The sequence below is a fragment of the Heterodontus francisci genome, chromosome 9, assembly GCF_036365525.1.
Source record: "Heterodontus francisci isolate sHetFra1 chromosome 9, sHetFra1.hap1, whole genome shotgun sequence".
In the NCBI taxonomy this organism is placed as follows: domain Eukaryota; kingdom Metazoa; phylum Chordata; class Chondrichthyes; order Heterodontiformes; family Heterodontidae; genus Heterodontus; species Heterodontus francisci.
In genome coordinates this window covers 1,084,150-1,101,312 of record NC_090379.1, presented here as the reverse complement: position 1 = coordinate 1,101,312, position 17,163 = coordinate 1,084,150, and the positions used below count along the sequence as shown (strand labels likewise).

The 17,163-nt window shown below is 49.2% G+C and overlaps 1 protein-coding gene across 1 annotated transcript in view; it reads left to right on the top strand.

Moving 5' to 3' along the window:
- The window catches only part of tmem63c (transmembrane protein 63C), a 191,600-nt gene that overhangs the window by 83,894 nt on the left and 90,543 nt on the right, over positions 1 to 17,163 (top strand). The window contains exon 12 of the mRNA XM_068038420.1: positions 6,477 to 6,630. Coding sequence (XP_067894521.1) covers positions 6,477 to 6,630 — 154 coding nt within the window. The remainder of the gene's footprint in view (positions 1 to 6,476; positions 6,631 to 17,163) is intronic.

Genomic DNA, 17,163 nt, shown 5'->3' with positions numbered 1-17,163 from the left:
GAGAGGGGATTTCATTGAAGATGTAAGATTCTGAGAGGGCTTGACAGGGTAGATACTGAGAGGCTGTTTCAGGGTGTATTAGGACTGAGATGAGGAGAAATTTCTTCACTCAGAGGCTTTTGAATCTTTGGAAATCTCTACCCCAGAGAACTGTGGATACTCAGTTGTTAAGTATAAGGGGAAGGTGGTGGCATAGTGGTAATGTCACTGGTCTAGTATCCAGAGCCCATGCTAATGCTTTGGGGACATGGATTCGAATCCTATCACAGCAGACAGTGAATTTTGAATTCAATTACTAATTCTGGAATTTTTAAAAAAGCTAGTCTAATGGTGTTTGTTGTAAAAACCCATCTGGTTCACTAATGTCCTTTAGGGAGGGAAATCTGCCATCCTTACCTGGTCTGGCACAGCAATGTGGTTGACTCTTAATGCCCTCTGAAATGGCCTAGCGAGCCTAGCATTGTGGGTGTACCTACAGCCCAAGGATTGCAGCGGTTCAAGAAGGCAGGTCACCACCACTTTCTCACGGGCAATTAGGGATGGGCAATAAATGCTGGCCAAGCCAGTGATGCCCACATCCCAAGAATGAATGGACAAAATTCAACATAATAACATAAGAATTGGAGCAGGAGTAAGCCATTCAGTCCCTCGAGCCTGCTCCACTATACAATAACTTGACTTTCCTGCCTGACCCCATAACCGTTGATTCCTCTGTTGATCAAAGATCTGTCTAACTCAGCCTTGAATATATTCAATGACCCAACCATCACTGCTGTCTGGTAAAGAGAATTCCAAAGATTAATGAACCTCTGAGAGAAGAAATTCCTCCTCATCTCTGTCTTAAAAGAGAGACCCATTATTTTTAAATTGTGCCCCGAGTTCTATACTCCCCAACGAGAGGAAACGTTTTCTCAGCATTTACCCCCTCGGAATTTTATATGCTTCAGTAAGATCATCTCTCATTCTTTTAAACTCCAATGGATATAGGCCCAACCTGCTCAACCATCTCTCATAAGACAACCCCTTCATCCCAGGATTCAGCCCAGCAAACCTTCCCTGAACTGCTTCCAATGCAAGTATATCCCTCCTTAAATAAGGCAACCAAAACTGTACACAGTACTCCAGATGCAGTCTCACCAATGCCCTGAACAGTTGTAGCAAGAGTTCCCCACTTTTATATTCCATTTCCCCTTGTTATAAATGCCAACATTCCATTTGACTTCCTAATTACTTGCTGTACCTGCATGCTAACTTTTTGTGATTCATATATGAGGACAACCAGCTCCCTCCGTACTGCAGCATTCTGCAGTCTCCTTCATTTAAATAATATTCTGCTTTTCTGTTCTTCCTCACATTTTCCCACTTTATACTCCATCTGCCAAACATTTAGGGGAGGCGGTGGCATAGTGGTATTATCACTGGACTAGAAACCCAGAGACCCAGGGTATTGCCCTGGGGACATGGGTTCAAATCCCACCACAGCAGAAGGTGGAATTTGAATAAAATTAATACATCTGGAATTAAAAGCTAGTCTAATGATGGCCATGAAACCATTGTCGATTGTTGTAAAAACTCATCTGGTTCACTAATGTCCTTTAGGGAAGAAAATCTGCTGTCCTTACATGGTCGGGCCTACATGTGACACTAGACGCACAGCAATGTGGTTAACTCTTACATGCCCTCTGAAACAGCCTAGCAAGACACTCAGTTGTACGTAACCGCTACGAAGTTAATAAAAAGGAATGAAACCAGACAGACCACCCGGCATCGACCGAGGCACCGGAAGCGACAATGGCAAACCCACCCCTGTCAACCCTGCAAAGTCCTCCTTACTAACATCTGGGGGCTTGTGCCAAAGTTGGGAGAGCTGTCCCCCAGACTAGTCAAGCAACAGCCTGACATAGTCATACTCACGGAATCATACCTTACAGACAATGTCCCAGACACTGCCATCACCATCCCCGGGTATGTCCTGTCCCAACGGCAGGACAGACCCAGCAGAGCTGGTGGCACAGTGGTATACAGTAGGGAGGGAGTTGCCCTGGGAGTCCTCAACATCGACTCCAGACCTCATGAAGTCTCATGGCATCAGGTCAAACATAGGCAAGGTACACAGAGGGTGGTGAGTGCCTGGAACTTATTGCCGGGGGAGATGGTGGAAGCAGGTACCATAGAGACGTTTAAGAGGCATCTTGACAAATACATGAATAGGATGGGAATAGAGGGATACGGACCCGGAAGTGCAGAAGGTTTTAGTTTAGGCAGGCATCAAGATCGGCGCAGGCTTGGAGGGCCGAATGGCCTGTACCTGTGCTGTACTGTTCTTTGTTCTTTTGTAACCTCCTACTGATTACCACCTACCGCCCTCCCTCAGCTGATGACTCAGTACTCCACCATGTTGAACACCACTTGGAGGAAGCACTGAGGGTGGCAAGGGCACAAAATGTACTCTGGGTGGGGGACTTCAATGTCCATCACCAAGAGTGGCTCGGTAGCACCACTACTGACCGAGCTGGCCGAGTCCTAAAATACATGGCTGCTAGACTGGGTCTGCGGCAGGTGGTGGGGGAACCAACACGAGGGAAAAACAAACTTGACCTCATCCTCACCAATCTGCCTGCTGCAGATGCTTCTGTCCATGACTGTATTGGTAGGAGTGACCACCGCACAGTCCTTGTGGAGACGAAGTCCCGCCTCCACATTGAGGATACCGTCCATTGTGTTGTGTGGCACTACCACCATGCTAAATGGGATAGATTTCGAACAGATCTAGCAATGCAAAACTGGGCATCCATGAGGCGCTGTGGGCCATCAGCAGCAGCAGAATTGTACTCAACCACAATCTGTAACCTCATGGCCCGGCATATCCCCCACTCTACCATTACCATCAAGCCAGGAGACCAACCCTGGTTCAATGAAGAGTGCAGGAGGGCATGCCAGGAGCAGCACCAGGCATACCTCAAAATGAGGTGTCAACCTGGTGAAGCTACAACACAGGACTATCTGCATGCCAAACTGCGTAAGCAGCATGCGATAGACAGAGTTAAGCGATCCCATAACCAACGGAGCAGATCTAAGCTCTGCAGTCCTGCCACATCCAGCCGTGAATGGTGGTGGACAATTAAACAACTAACTGGAGGAGGTGGCTCCACAAATATCCCCATCCTCAATGATGGGGGAGCCCAGCACATCAGTGCGAAAGATAAGGCTGAAACATTTGCAACAATCTTCAGCCAGAAGTGCCGAGTTGATGATCCATCTCGGCCTCCTCTGAAGTCCCCAGCATCACAGATGCCAGACTTCAGCCAATTCGATTCACTCTGTGTGATATCAAGAAACGACTGAAGACACTGGATACTGCAAAAGCTATGGGCCCTGACAATATTCCAGCAATAGTACTGAAGAACTGTGCTCCAGAACTTGCCGCACCCCTAGCCAAGCTGTTCCAGTACAGCTACAACACTGGCATCTACCCTGCAATGTGGAAAATTGCTCAGGTATGTCCTGTACACAAAAAACAGGACGAATCCAACCTGGCCAATTACCGCCCCATCAGTCTACTCTCAATCATCAGTAAAGTGATGGAAGGTGTCATCAACAGTGCCATCAAGCCGCACTTGTTTAGCAATAACCTGCTCAGTGACGCTCAGTTTGGGTTCCGCCAGGGCCACTCAGCTCCTGACCTCATTGCAGCCTTGGTTCAAACATGGACAAAAGAGCTGAACTCCAGGAGTGAGGTGAGAGTGACTGCCCTTGACATCAAGGCAGCATTTGACCGAGTATGGCATCAAGGAGCCCTAGCAAAACTGAGGTCAATGGGAATCAGGGGGAAAACCCTCCGCTGGCTGGAATCATACCTAGCGCAAAGGAAGATGGTTGTGGTTGTTGGAGGTCAATCATCTGAGCTCCAGGACATCACTGCAGGAGTTCCTCAGGGTAGTGTCCTAGGCCCAACCATCTTCAGCTGCTTCATCAATGACCTTCCTTCAATCATAAGGTCAGAAGTTCGCGGATGATTGCACAATGTTCAGCACCATTCATGACTCCTGAGATATGAAGCAGTCCATGTAGAAATGCAGCAAGACCTGGACAATATCCAGGCTTGGGCTGATAAGTGGCAAGTAACATTCATGCCACACAAGTGGCAGGCAATGCCCATCTCCAACAAGAGAGAATCTAACCATCTCCCCTTGACATTCAATGGCATTACTATCGCTGAATCCCCCACTATCTACATCCTTGGGGTTACCATTGACCAGAAACTGAACTGGAGTAGCCATATAAATACCGTGGCTACAAGAGCAGGTCAGAGGCTAGGAATCCTGCGGTGAGTAACTCACCTCCTGACTCTCCAAAGCCTGTCTACCATCTACAAGGCACAAGTCAGGAGTGTGATGGAATACTCTCCACTTGCCTGGATGGGTGCAGCTCCAACAACACTCAAGAAGCTCGACACCATCTAGGACAAAGCAGCCCACTTGATCGGCACCCCATCTACAAACATTCACTCCCTCCACCACCGACGCACAGTGGCAGCAGTGTGTACCATCTACAAGATGCACTACAGCAAGTCACCAAGGCTCCTGAGACAGCACCTTCCAAACCTGCGACCTCTTCCAACTGGAAGGACAACGGCAGCAAATACATGGGAACACCACCACCTGCAAGTTCCCCTCCAAGTCACACACCATCCTGACTTGGAACTATATCGCCGTTCCTCCACTGTCGCTGGGTCAAAATCCTGGAACTCCCTTCCTAACAGCACTGTGGGTGTACCTACCCCAAATGGACTGCAGCGGTTCAAGAAGGCAACTCACCAGCATCTTCTCAAGGGCAATTAGGGATGGGCAATAAATGCTGGCCTGGCCAGCGATGCCCACATCCCATGAATGAATTTTAAAAAACTCACTTAACCTGTCTATATATCTTCGCAGACACTTTGTGTCCTCCTCACAACTTACTTTCCTGTCTATCCCTGTATCATCCTCAAATGTGGATACAATGCACCTTCATCCAAGTCATTAATATAGACTGTAAACAGTTGAGGCCCCAGCACTGATCCCTGTGGCACTCCACTAGTTACAGTATGCCATCCTGAAAATGACCCATTTAACCTAACTCTCTAAATAAAAGGAAAATACTGCGGATGCTGGCAATAAGAACAGAAAGTGCTGGAAATACTCAGCAGGTCAGGCAGCATCTGTGGAGAGAGAAACAGAGTTAATGTTTCCTTTCCTTTATTAGCCGAGATATAGAAAATAAGAGCAGGGAGGTTATGCTGGAACTGTATAAATCATTGGTTAGGCCACAACTTGAGTACTGTGTGCAGTTCTGGTCACCTCATTACAGAAAGGATGTAATTGCACTAGAGAGGGTACAGAGGAGATTTACGAGGATGTTGCCAGGACTGGAAAAATGCAGCTATGTGGAAAGATTGGATAGGCTGGGGTTGTTCTCCTTGGAACAGAGAAGGCTGAGGGGAGATCGGATTGAAATGTACAAAATTGTGAGGGGCCTGGATAGATTGGAGGGGAAGGGTCTATTCACCTTAGCAGAGAGGTCAGTGACGAGGGGGCATAGATTTAAAGAGATTGGTAGAAAAATTAGAGGGGAGATGAGGAAAAACTTTTTCACCCAGAGGGTGATGGGGGTCTGGAACTCACTGCCTGAAAGGGTAGTTGAGGCAGAAACTCCCAACTCATTCAAAAGAAGTCTGGATATGCACCTCAAGTGCCGTAATCTGCAGGGTTACAGACCAAATGATGGAAGGTGGGATTAGAATGGGTGGATCGTGTTTCGGCCGGCACAGACACGATGGGCCAAGTGGCCTCTTTCTGTGCTTTCAACTTTCTATGATTTCCCTGGATCCCATGGGCTTTTATATTTTTAACCAGTCTGCCATTTGGGACCTTGTCAAAGGCCATCACTAAAACCACCCAATTCCACCTCTAACATCACCTGATTCCATCCCTGCCTCAACTCATCTGCTGCTGAAACCCTCATTCATGCCTTTGTTACCTCTAGACTTGATTATTCCAATGCACTCCTGGCTGGTCTCCCACATTCTACCCTCTGTAAACTTGAGGCCTTCCAAAATTCTGTTACCCATGTCCTAACTCGCACCAAATCCTGTTCGCCTATCGCCCGCTGTGCTCACTGACCTACAGTGAGTGGCTCCCGGTCAAGCAACATCTTGATTTTAAAATTTTCATCTTTGTTTTCAGATCCCTCCATGGCCTTGATCCCTCCCTATGTCTGTAATCTCCTCCAGCCACACAACCCTCTGACATATCTGCCCTCATCTAACTCTGGCCTCTTGAACATCCCTGATTTTAATCAGCTGCCTTGGTTTGATAATCACTCCTGTGAAGTTGGTTAGGATGTCTTACTATATGAAAGGCACTATATAAATGCAAGTTGCTGTTGGTTTACATGTTGTACTCATTCTGTAAAAGTGTCTTTTCTTCCTGTGTTAGGGAAAATCTGTCGGTGCAGGGCAGCACTTGGTGGATCCGCTGCACACTTCTCAATATCTTACTCTTCCTGCTCCTCTTCTTTCTCACCACCCCTGCCATCATTGTCAACACCATGGACAAGTTCAATGTCACCAACCCTGTTGAAAGTCTCAAGGTAGGTGAAGACTGCTGCTGGTAACTTTGTCCTGCCCAACACCTGGCTACCTGCCTGGTATCTGGCTACCAATATCTCCATGTTCTCTCACAGCACCGAAATGGGTCTTGTCAATGTCATTTGGTGGCACAGAATGTACTCTGGGTGGGAGACTTCAATGTCCATCACCAAACGTGGTTTGGTAGCGCCACTACTCACTGAGCTGGCAGAGTCCTGAAGGACATATCTACCAGACTGGGTCCGCGGCAGGTGGTGAGCGAACCAACATGAGGGAAACACCTATTTGACCTTCTCCTCACCAATTTACCAGTCACTGAAGCATCTGTCCATGACAGCATTGGTCGGAGTGACCTACCATTTCATTGGTAGAAATGACATCCTGACTTCACACCGAGGATATCCTCCATTATGCTGTGTGGCTAAAATGGGATAGATTCAAAACAGCTTTAAACTGGGTATCCATCAGGCACTATGGGCCATCAGTAGCAGCAGAATAATATTCCACCACAACATGTAACTTCATGGTTTGGCATATTCCTCACTCTATCATTATGATTAATAGTCGTTTGGCAGTACGAAACTTGAGTATTGCTGAAAATAGAGACATGTTGTCGAAGCTTTTCGTCATGCACTCATCGGAACAATCCGCAAGAATACAAATATAAGGGAAAACAACGATTTAATACTGTACGAGAGGAAAGTGCTGATTGGTTGGCAAGTGAACTCTGATTGGTAGAGGCGTTCCTATGGAGAATGCACCAGGTTGCGGTGACTGACAGTTAACTGCCAAGCTTTGTTTGAAATTTAAACCAGGCAGCTTGATTCTGACTGGTCAAGGTATTGCCCTGCGGAATGAACCAGCGAAAGGCTGTATGTTGAGAGAAGGTGAGAGTGACTGCCCTTGACATCAAGGCAGCATTTCACCAGGTATAGCATCAAGGAGCCCTAGCAAAACCCGAATCAATGGGAATCGAGGGAAAAGTCTCCACTGGTTGGAGATATACTTAGCGCAAAGGATAATGGTTGTGGTTGTTGGAGGTCAATCATCTGAGCTCCAGGACATCACTGTAGGAGTTCCTCAGGGTAGTGTCATAGGCCCAACCATCTTCAGCTGCTTCATCAATGACCTTCCTTCAATTATAAGGTCAGAAGTGGGGATGTTCGCTGATGATTGCACAATGTTCAGCACCATTCCTGACTCCTCAGATACTGAAGGAGCCCATGTCCAGATGCAGCAAGACCTGGACAATATCCAAGCCAATGCTGATAAGTGCCAAATTACATTCACGCCACACAAGTCCCAGGCAATGAATCACTCAAACAAGAGAGAATCTAACCATCTATCTCCCCTTGACGTTCAGTAGCATTACCATTGTTGAATCCCCCACCATCACCATCCGGGGGGTCACCATTGAGCAGAAACTGAACTGGACCAGCCACATAAATGCTGTGGCTATTAAAGCAGGTCAGAGGCTGGGAATTCTGCAGCGAGTAACTCACCTCCTGTCTCCCCAATGCCTGTCCACCATCTACAAGGAGTGTGATGGAATACTCTCCACTTACCTGGATGGATGCAGCTTCAACAACACTCAAGAAGCTCGACACCATCCAGGACAAAGCAGCCCGCTTGATTGGCACCCCATCCACAAACATTCACTCTCTCCACCCCCCGACGCACAGTGGCAGCAGTGTGTACCATCTACAAGATGAACTGCAGCAGCTCACAAATAGCTGCTTAGACAGCACCTTCCAAACCTGCGGCCTCTATCACCTAAAAGGACGAGGGCAGCAGACGCATGGGAACACCACCACCTGCAAGTTCCCCTCCAAGCCACACACCATCCTGATTATATCGCCATTCCTTCACTGTCACTGGATCAAAATCCTGGAACTCCCTTCCTAACAGCATTGTGGGTGTACCCGCACCAGATGGACTGCAGCAGTTCAAGGTGGCAGCTCACCACCTTCGGAAGGGCAATTCGGGATGAGCAACAAATGCTAGCCTCGATAGCGACACCCACATCCCATGAATGAATTTTTAAAAACGCTTGCCTCCGAGACTGAGGAATGTAGGTTCAAACCCCACTCCAGAGACAGGAGCCCACAATCCAGGTTGACAATCAGTGCTGCCCACTTAGGGGTGTCACTATAGGATGAAGAATTAAATCAAAGCCGCATGGCTGATGTGTCAGTATTTTATCCTTGCACTGGACAACATTCTGCAACAGAGAATGCCCTGCCAGCTCTCCCCGCGCTGTAACCCCAGGGTGACAGGCTCTCCCCGCGCTGTAACCCCAGGGGACCAGCTCTCCCCGTGCTGTAACCCCAGGGGGACCGGCTCTCCCCGCGCTGTAACCCCAGGGTGACAGGCTCTCCCCGTGCTTTAACCCCAGGGTGACAGGCTCTACCCGCGCTGTAACCCCAGGGGACCAGTTCTCCCCACGCTGTAACCCCACGGGGAGAGCCTCTCCCCGTGCTGTAACCCCAGGGGACCGGCTCTCCCCGCGCTGTAACCCCAGGGTGACAAGCTCTCCCCGCGCTGTAACCCCAGGGGGAGAGCCTCTCCCCACGCTGTAACCCCAGGGTGACAGGCTCTCCCCACGCTGTAACCCCAGGGTGACCGGCTCTCCCCGCGCTGTAACCCCAGGGTGACAGTCTCTCCCCGCGCTGTAACCCCAGGGGGACCGGCTCTCCCCGCGCTGTAACCCCAGGGGGAGAGCCTCTCCCCGCGCTGTAACCCCAGGGGGAGAGCCTCTCCCCGCGCTGTAACCCCAGGGTGACAGGCTCTCCCCGCGCTGTAACCCCAGGGTGACAGGCTCTCCCCGCGCTGTAACCCCAGGGGGACCGGCTCTCCCCGCGCTGTAACCCCAGGGGGAGAGCCTCTCCCCGCGCTGTAACCCCAGGGGGACCGGCTCTCCCCACGCTGTAACCCCAGGGTGACAGGCTCTCCCTGCGCTGTAACCCCAGGGGGACCGGCTCTCCCCACGCTGTAACCCCAGGGTGACAGGCTCTCCCCACGCTGTAACCCCAGGGTGACCGGCTCTCCCCGCGCTGTAACCCCAGGGGACCGGCTCTCCCCGCGCTGTAACCCCAGGGGACCGGCTCTCCCCGCGCTGTAACCCCAGGGTGACCGGCTGTAACCCCAGGGTGACCAGCTGTCCCCACGCTGTAACCCCAGGGTGACCGGCTCTCCCCACGCTGTAACCCCAGGGTGACCGGCTCTCTCTCCATACTGTTCTCCATCTCCCTGCACTGCTCTTTACCTGAGATTTTGTGGTGGTTGGCTAGATTTATGGTGCTACGTGAATGGGTTACACCGGTGATTGATGACTGAATTTGGGGGTGTGATGCAGGCGTGGATGATGGGGTGCGTGATGAGGCTTTACAGGGTTCACTGAATTCAGAGTCCTGCTTCATTTGATAAAGATGTGGCCAGGACCGTGTGACTGTAGTTGAGTTACTGGTGCTGAGGGAAATGGTGTTTGACTAATTTATTAGAATTCTTTGAGGAACGAACAAGCAGGATAAAGGGGAACCTGTAGCTGTGGTGTACTTGGATTTCCAAAAGGCATTCAATAAGGTGCCACATCAAAGGTTACTACACAAATGAAGTGTTCATAGAGCAGGGGCTAAGCATGGATAGAGGATTGGTTAGTTAACAGGAAGCAAAGAGTAGAGATAAATGGGTAACTTTTGGGTTGGCAAGATTTTAAAAAATTCTTCCATGGGATGTGGGTGTCACTGGCAAGGCCAGCATTTGTTGCCCATTCCTAATTGCCCTTGACAACTGAGTGGATTGCTAGGCCATTTCGGAGGGCAGTTAAGAGTCAACCACATTGCTAGGGGTCTGGAGTCAAATGTAGGCCAGGCCAGGCCAGGCAAGGACAGTAGATTTACTTCCCTAAAGGACATTAGTGAACCAGATGCATTTTTACAACAATTATAGTTTAATGGTACCATTACTGAGACTAGCTATCGAGCTTTTTTGATTAATTGAGTATATTAATTGAATTTAAATTGCACCAGCTGCTGTGGTGGGATTTGAACCCTATTCCTTAGGGCATTGGCCTGGGCTTCTGGATTACTAGTCTAGTGACATTACCACTACATCACCATCTTACCCATATTGGGATGCGTCAAGAAAACACTACATGCCAAATGAAAAATATCAATTCATCGGTTGTAAACTTGCATTAGATTTTAATGGAGAAAATCTTAGTTAACTTTAAAAAAAAAACTGGCAACTAAGATGGCCACTGCAGTTTGCATCTGAAACACATTTGCACAATACAAGGCCCCAACCAGAGCCTGAAGTCTCGAAGCCCAGCTAGAACAATACTTTGGCTAACTGAATAGATTATCCAGATCATCCTCGTTAGCAGGATATTCAAAGCCATCTGTAGGCATTCATAAGTGGAGACGTTTGTCTGACAACACCACCAAAGAGAGCTTCTGGGTTTCAGACTTTGGACATCATTAAAAATAAAAGGGATTGAACCATGTGACCGTCTGTCCATCTCTGAAAAAAACTGGGAATTTTGTTGCACACTGAAGAGACAAGTTGTAACTGAGACTGCAGCAGCAGAGAAAGCTGTGTGCCTCCCAGCCATCTGTGATGTGGACCCTCCAGGCCTACAGACTGCTACAGCCATATACCAGGGGAATCGACCACCTACCAATCTGTCTTCAAGAAAACCCTGAGCAAAGCAGGCCAGCTACAAAGTGAACTTTGACCAACCAACGACTTCAAGAGTTCAACTCCAGCCGGATAATCACCGAATCATCCAACCTCAAACTGTGTATTTAACTTTTATTTATTCTGGACTTTAATCCAACCAAAAACCTACTTTCCACCGTGTAATCTATTTGTGTATGTGAGTGAGAGTGAGAGTGTGAGAGAGAGAAAAGAGAGAGAGCGCACATGAGAGAGTGCGTGTGTGTGTCAGGCAAGCCCCTCACCTGCCAAGAAAATTAATTTCAGCCTATGAACATTGATTTTAAATTGTTGTTGGTAGTATTAGACTGCATTTGTTGACGCTATCGGTAGGTGGCGCTGTTTTGGCACATGCGCAAATACAGCATGTGCCACTAAAACGTCACAGCCTGCGACTGTAGCAGCTGCCAGGACTAAAGATGGCGCTGCTCAAAGAATCACAGAGGCAACCTAACAAACACATGGCAGCATACAATGGCTGGAGAGCAGTGCGAGGGCAGGGAGTGGGGTGGGGTGGGGGTGGAGAGCAGCGCGGGGGTGGGGTGGAGAGAGCAGCACAGGTGGGGGGGGGGTGCAGAGAGCGGGGGGGGGGGAAAAAAAAGAGCAACGTGGGGGGGGGGTGGAGAGCGCAGCACAGTGGGGGGGGGGGTGTGGAAAAAGAGCAGCGTTGGGGGGGGGGGGGGGGGGGGGGGGGGGGGGGGAAGCGGCGGAGCAGAGGAGGAGTACGTTTTTCTGTGCATGTGCCATAAACACAACAGCAAAAGACTTACTGGCCGGTCCCCACACTCGGCGACACAAAGGTCTTCGGCCGCTTGCTCCCTGCGGCTCTCTACGGCCTTTCGCTTCCGGCCCTCTCCATCCAGCCGTGGATCCCCAATCCAGTTGCTTTCTCCCCTACCTCTCAACAGTACTTCAGGCATTGCAACTGTCTGGTCCCTGCCTTTTGCATGCTCCCTTTCCCCACCCCTCCCTCCCCCCCTACACCCACCCCTCCCTCTACCCCCCTACACCACAGTTGAATATCTGAAGTGCAGTTGCAAAGTTGGGGAAATAGCATCCAAAACAAAACCTTAAAAATTCTGTGTTTAATTATTGAGAAGTTTTATTAAGTTCATTAAGTATCCGAGGAACTGCTGTGCATGGATACATGAGTGTTGTGTCTCCAGCATTCCCGTTAGACAGACAGGCCGAGTCTCTGCTATGCACAGATAAAGAGATTGTTCCTGGAGAGCCTTGTGGTGAATGAACGCTTGGCTCTCTATTCCACAACTGTATTGTCCATGTGAAGAAGGCAAAGTCACAAGAGTCTGAGCTCAGTCTATTCTTGGTGAATGTTCCCCAAGCGCATCCCAATGTGCATTCCCACTTCATCCATTAATGCAATGTTCCTTTCCACATCGTGACAAGCTCCGCAGCATGATCCAGTTGCCTTCGTTGCTTGAATGCTGATCTTAAGTCTCAAGGATTGTTTTCTCGAGGGCACATTTTACATGAAAAGAAATAAGGAAAGAACATGAGTGTCAGAGCTTCCCTCCCTCCAATGGAATTACCGTTGAGCATGCTTTATGTTCTGCAATTTAGACATGTGCTGATAACACCGCCAATGAATCACTTAGTATCCACCTCAGTTGTAGGAGTCAGGATGATGTAACTGCCCCTATCTCGTGATGGTTCAATGCTGCTCTCAGGGAAAACATGAATGATGTGAGGGTGCTGGAAAAGCACATTTCTTTTGGACTATGAACATAAAGCAGGCCATTTAGCCCAGCTGTTCCCTGCTAGTGGTTATGTTACTCCTGCACCTTCCCATCCACTCCCATTTAATCCTGCCTACTATCAGCATCACCTTCCATTTCTTTCACTCTTACCTACCTTTGCCTGAAAGCAACATTGAGGATGGAGAACGGTGTGGCTGCACTCCCACCTCACCAGTTGTGTTCACAGCAAGAGCATTCACATTAGTGCTACCACTGGACACGGCATGCTTGTTTCTTTTAGTGCTCAGTCTCTTCTTGCTGAATGTTCACCAAGTGCTTGACCCCTTTGGACGCCCTCTCTGCTTGACAGGCAGCAGCTGGCAATTGCGGAGTCTCACAAGGCTCTGCATGGTTGTTTCAAGGGCGGATAGGGAAACATGTGGCTGTGTGTCCACGTGCACTGCTCTGATGGGTGCAGGAACAGGTGGCTGTGTGTCCATGTGCACGGCTCTGATGGGTGCAGGAACAGGTGACTGTGTAACTGAGCAGCAAGGAGAGGGTACCTCAGGTGGGGGAAGTGGAGCTTTGAACAGGCAGGCGTATGTATGGTCCATCAGATCATTAGGCCAGGGGGTGAAACGCTCAGGATCCATGGATTGTGGCACGTGACTGATGTCCAGCACGTGGCCACCTCCATCCGAAGGTGCCTCCGGGCAAATTAGTTGGCTCCATCTCATCAGCCAGTCCTTGCTGCCAGCGGAGAGTCTGTCGCCGCAGCCAGTCCAGTTTTCACATGAATGCTGCCGTTCCACTCTGCAGAACGGCCTGATGTAGCTGGTACCATTGATCTGAAAGCAAGCGGTATTTTTCATTGTAGCTGAGGGGCCTTGGCTGTTCCTCTGTAATCACAATGGCAGCAGCCATGCCTGTCGTTGTGGGTGTCTGAGATGCACGCCAGCGGCAGTTGGGGGCAAGCCTGTCCAAAGACAGACCGAGATGCCTCTGCACAATAGCATGTTTGCAGGGCAACAAAGTCTGAATGGAGAAGATGCAGCTGCAGGTAGCCTGGCCATCATGTATCTGCAGTGTGTACTGTTTGACACCAGAAATCACAGTCACTGTGCCTTCATCCTGCTCCTTGACATGTACTCGATGAATGTGGCTATGATCCTGATGCATCAGCTTCACAGCGTGACCGGTGAATCCTGTGTAAAATGATTGTAGATCTGCTGGTGCCTCTGCGATGCGCTTGAAAGAGGCTCCTTGCAGGAATGTGTAATAGGCACGCTCCTGATCCAGGACACTATTGTGGAAGATCAGCGCTGAGATGCATTCCTTCATGAATGAGGAGGAGTGGAGCAGGTGCTTTATCTTGTCATTCTCTGACTCAATGCAATTGTTGGTGTTGTTCCCAAACGTTAGGACTTTACCGTGTGAATATGCTGCCCACATCTCCTGTAGAATCCAGTTTGTAAGCAGGTAGTCCTGCAGGGGTGGGTAGAGGTGTCCAATCCTTTCTACACAACTTGTGATCTTCTCCTCCATATGTATATCACATATGTATATACATAATATGTGATATACATAAATGATTTGGAGGAAAGTATAGGTGGTCTGATTAGCAAGTTTGCAGACGACACTAAGATTGGTGGAGTAGCAGATAGTGAAGGGGACGGTCAGAGAATACAGCAGAATATAGATAGACTGGAGAGTTGGGCAGAGAAATGGCAGATGGAGTTCAATCAGGGCAAATGCGAGGTGATGCATTTTGGAAGATCCAATTCAAGAGTGAACTATACAGTAAATGGAAAAGTCCTGGGGAAAATTGATGTACAGAGAGATTTGGGTGTTCAGGTCCACTGTTCCCTGAAGGTGGCAACGCAGGTCAATAGAGTGGTCAAGAAGGCATACGGCATGCTTTCCTTCATCGGACGGGGTATTGAGTACAAGAGTTGGCAGGTCATGTTACAGTTGTATAAGACTTTGGTTCGGCCACATTTGGAATACTGCGTGCAGTTCTGGTCGCCACATTATCAAAAGGATGTGGATGCTTTGGAGAGGGTGCAGAGGAGGTTCACCAGGATGTTGCCTGGTATGGAGGGCGCTAGCTATGAAGAGAGGTTGAGTAGATTAGGATTATTTTCATTAGAAAGACGGAGGTTGAGGAGGGACCTGATTGAGGTGTACAAAATCATGAGGGGTATAGACAGGTTGGATAGCAAGAAGCTTTTTCCCCCAGAGTGGGGGATTCAATTACTAGGAGTCACGAGTTCAAAGTGAGGGGGGAAAAGTTTAGGGGGGATATGCATGGTAAGTTCTTTACGCAGAGGGTGGTGGGTGCCTGGAACGCGTTGCCAGTGGAGGTGGTAGACACGGGCACGATAGCGTCTTTTAAGATGTATCAGACAGATACATGAATGGGCAGGAAGCAAAGAGATATAGACCCTTAGAAAATAGGCGACAGGTTTAGATAGAGGATCTGGATCGGCGCAGGCTTGGAGGGCCGAAGGGCCTGTTCCTGTGCTGTAATTTTCCTTGTTCTTTGTTCCAAAGCTGCATGAACCATTTCCTTGCAGATCATAAACAACTGATCCCTCAGTTCACCATTCAGTGGGTAGCTGCTGATCTTCCTCCTCATGCTCTGCATCACATGGAACTGACAGAGGAGAACCGTTTCAGCTGGGAGATACTTCCTGATCGCATTGATCTCATTGATGTCTTTATCCACAATGGCTGATCTCACGCGGCAGGCGCTGGATCCCATGAAATCGACAAAAACACCCACAATCTCGTCCAGCATCTGAGCCATCTCATTCCTCACCATGGCATAGAACACAGCCCTGCCCCTACCAACATTGTCCTGCACCATCACCTGGTACAGAGGGTAGCCGCATTTGTTCACTTTGTACGTTCCGTCCATGAACAGCAGTTCAGGAAAGGCCTGCATGTGGGCCTTCATGGCTGGTGTCATGAAGGCAATATAGAGGATGCTGCTTCCCTGCAGGCCAACACGCACCGCAGCCCCGTCCTGCTGAATCTTCTCCAGCGTATCACACAGCGCATCCATGCTGTCATCCCGTCTTGAGCCGGGATTTTACATTTCTAATGTCACTAAGGGTCACGGTCTTATTGAATGAACGCTCGATATAATCCTTCAGCTGTTTGTTCCCAGCCTGCAGCTTGACCAACTCTTCTACCTTCCATCATGGTTCAGTTGTCGTCTCCTTGCATAGAAGCGTAAACATTCTGGATGCAAAACATGACCGGTATGTACAAGATGGTAGGAGCTGACACCCAGTTCGTTCTTGCTCGTATTGAATTTCACACTGATGAAGACCTCACAGCCCAGATACCTGAAAAGTTACACAGACATTCAATGAGCATGCCCCAAGTTCCTCGTGCCCTCACCAAAACGTCAGCCATCCCCAGGTGTTGTTGGCAGCAGTTTACATGTGCACCATGACAAGGTCCTAAAATTCGGTGCGCACCTGTTTCGCATTGCAGAGGAGGTTGCGCTGAGGTGGTCGCCCAGCCATTGCTCCATCCAGGAAATCACAACAAAGGCAGTCCGTAGACACGGGGGTGGTATGCGCGTGGATTTGTGGGCACAGGATCTCACTGATGAGATGTATTGATACTGCAAATCGAATCTTGGTTCAATGCGCATCAAGGAACAGCTTTACAGGACTGACAAGCTACACAAGTGGAAATGTAGTGACCGCAGCACCTACCTCTGATTCGGTCTCACTCCAGTGGAACGGATGCGTGGCTGCCCATAGTGTACACAGCACAGCCTCACTGAGGCATACTTAAAGCAGATGGGAATTTCGACTCGCCGTCTCTTGTTCTCCCTCTCTAGCGTATGGGTGCTCACTTTTTTAAAATAGACTCCCCGTTGCCTGTAAGCACAACAGCAAAGCGCATTTAAATAGCATTGTTAACAGTGAAACATAACAAGGCACATCACAGGATGTGCCTGCAGACTATGCTACCTGTAGAAACATCTCAAGTTTACTGCTGAAGTCGTCATAACTCTCGAACTCCTGGGTTGTGAAGGTGGCAAGGAACTGCTCTGTGGAATCTACTGAAGTTGCCATCATCGACGTTTGCAGTTCAGGAAGG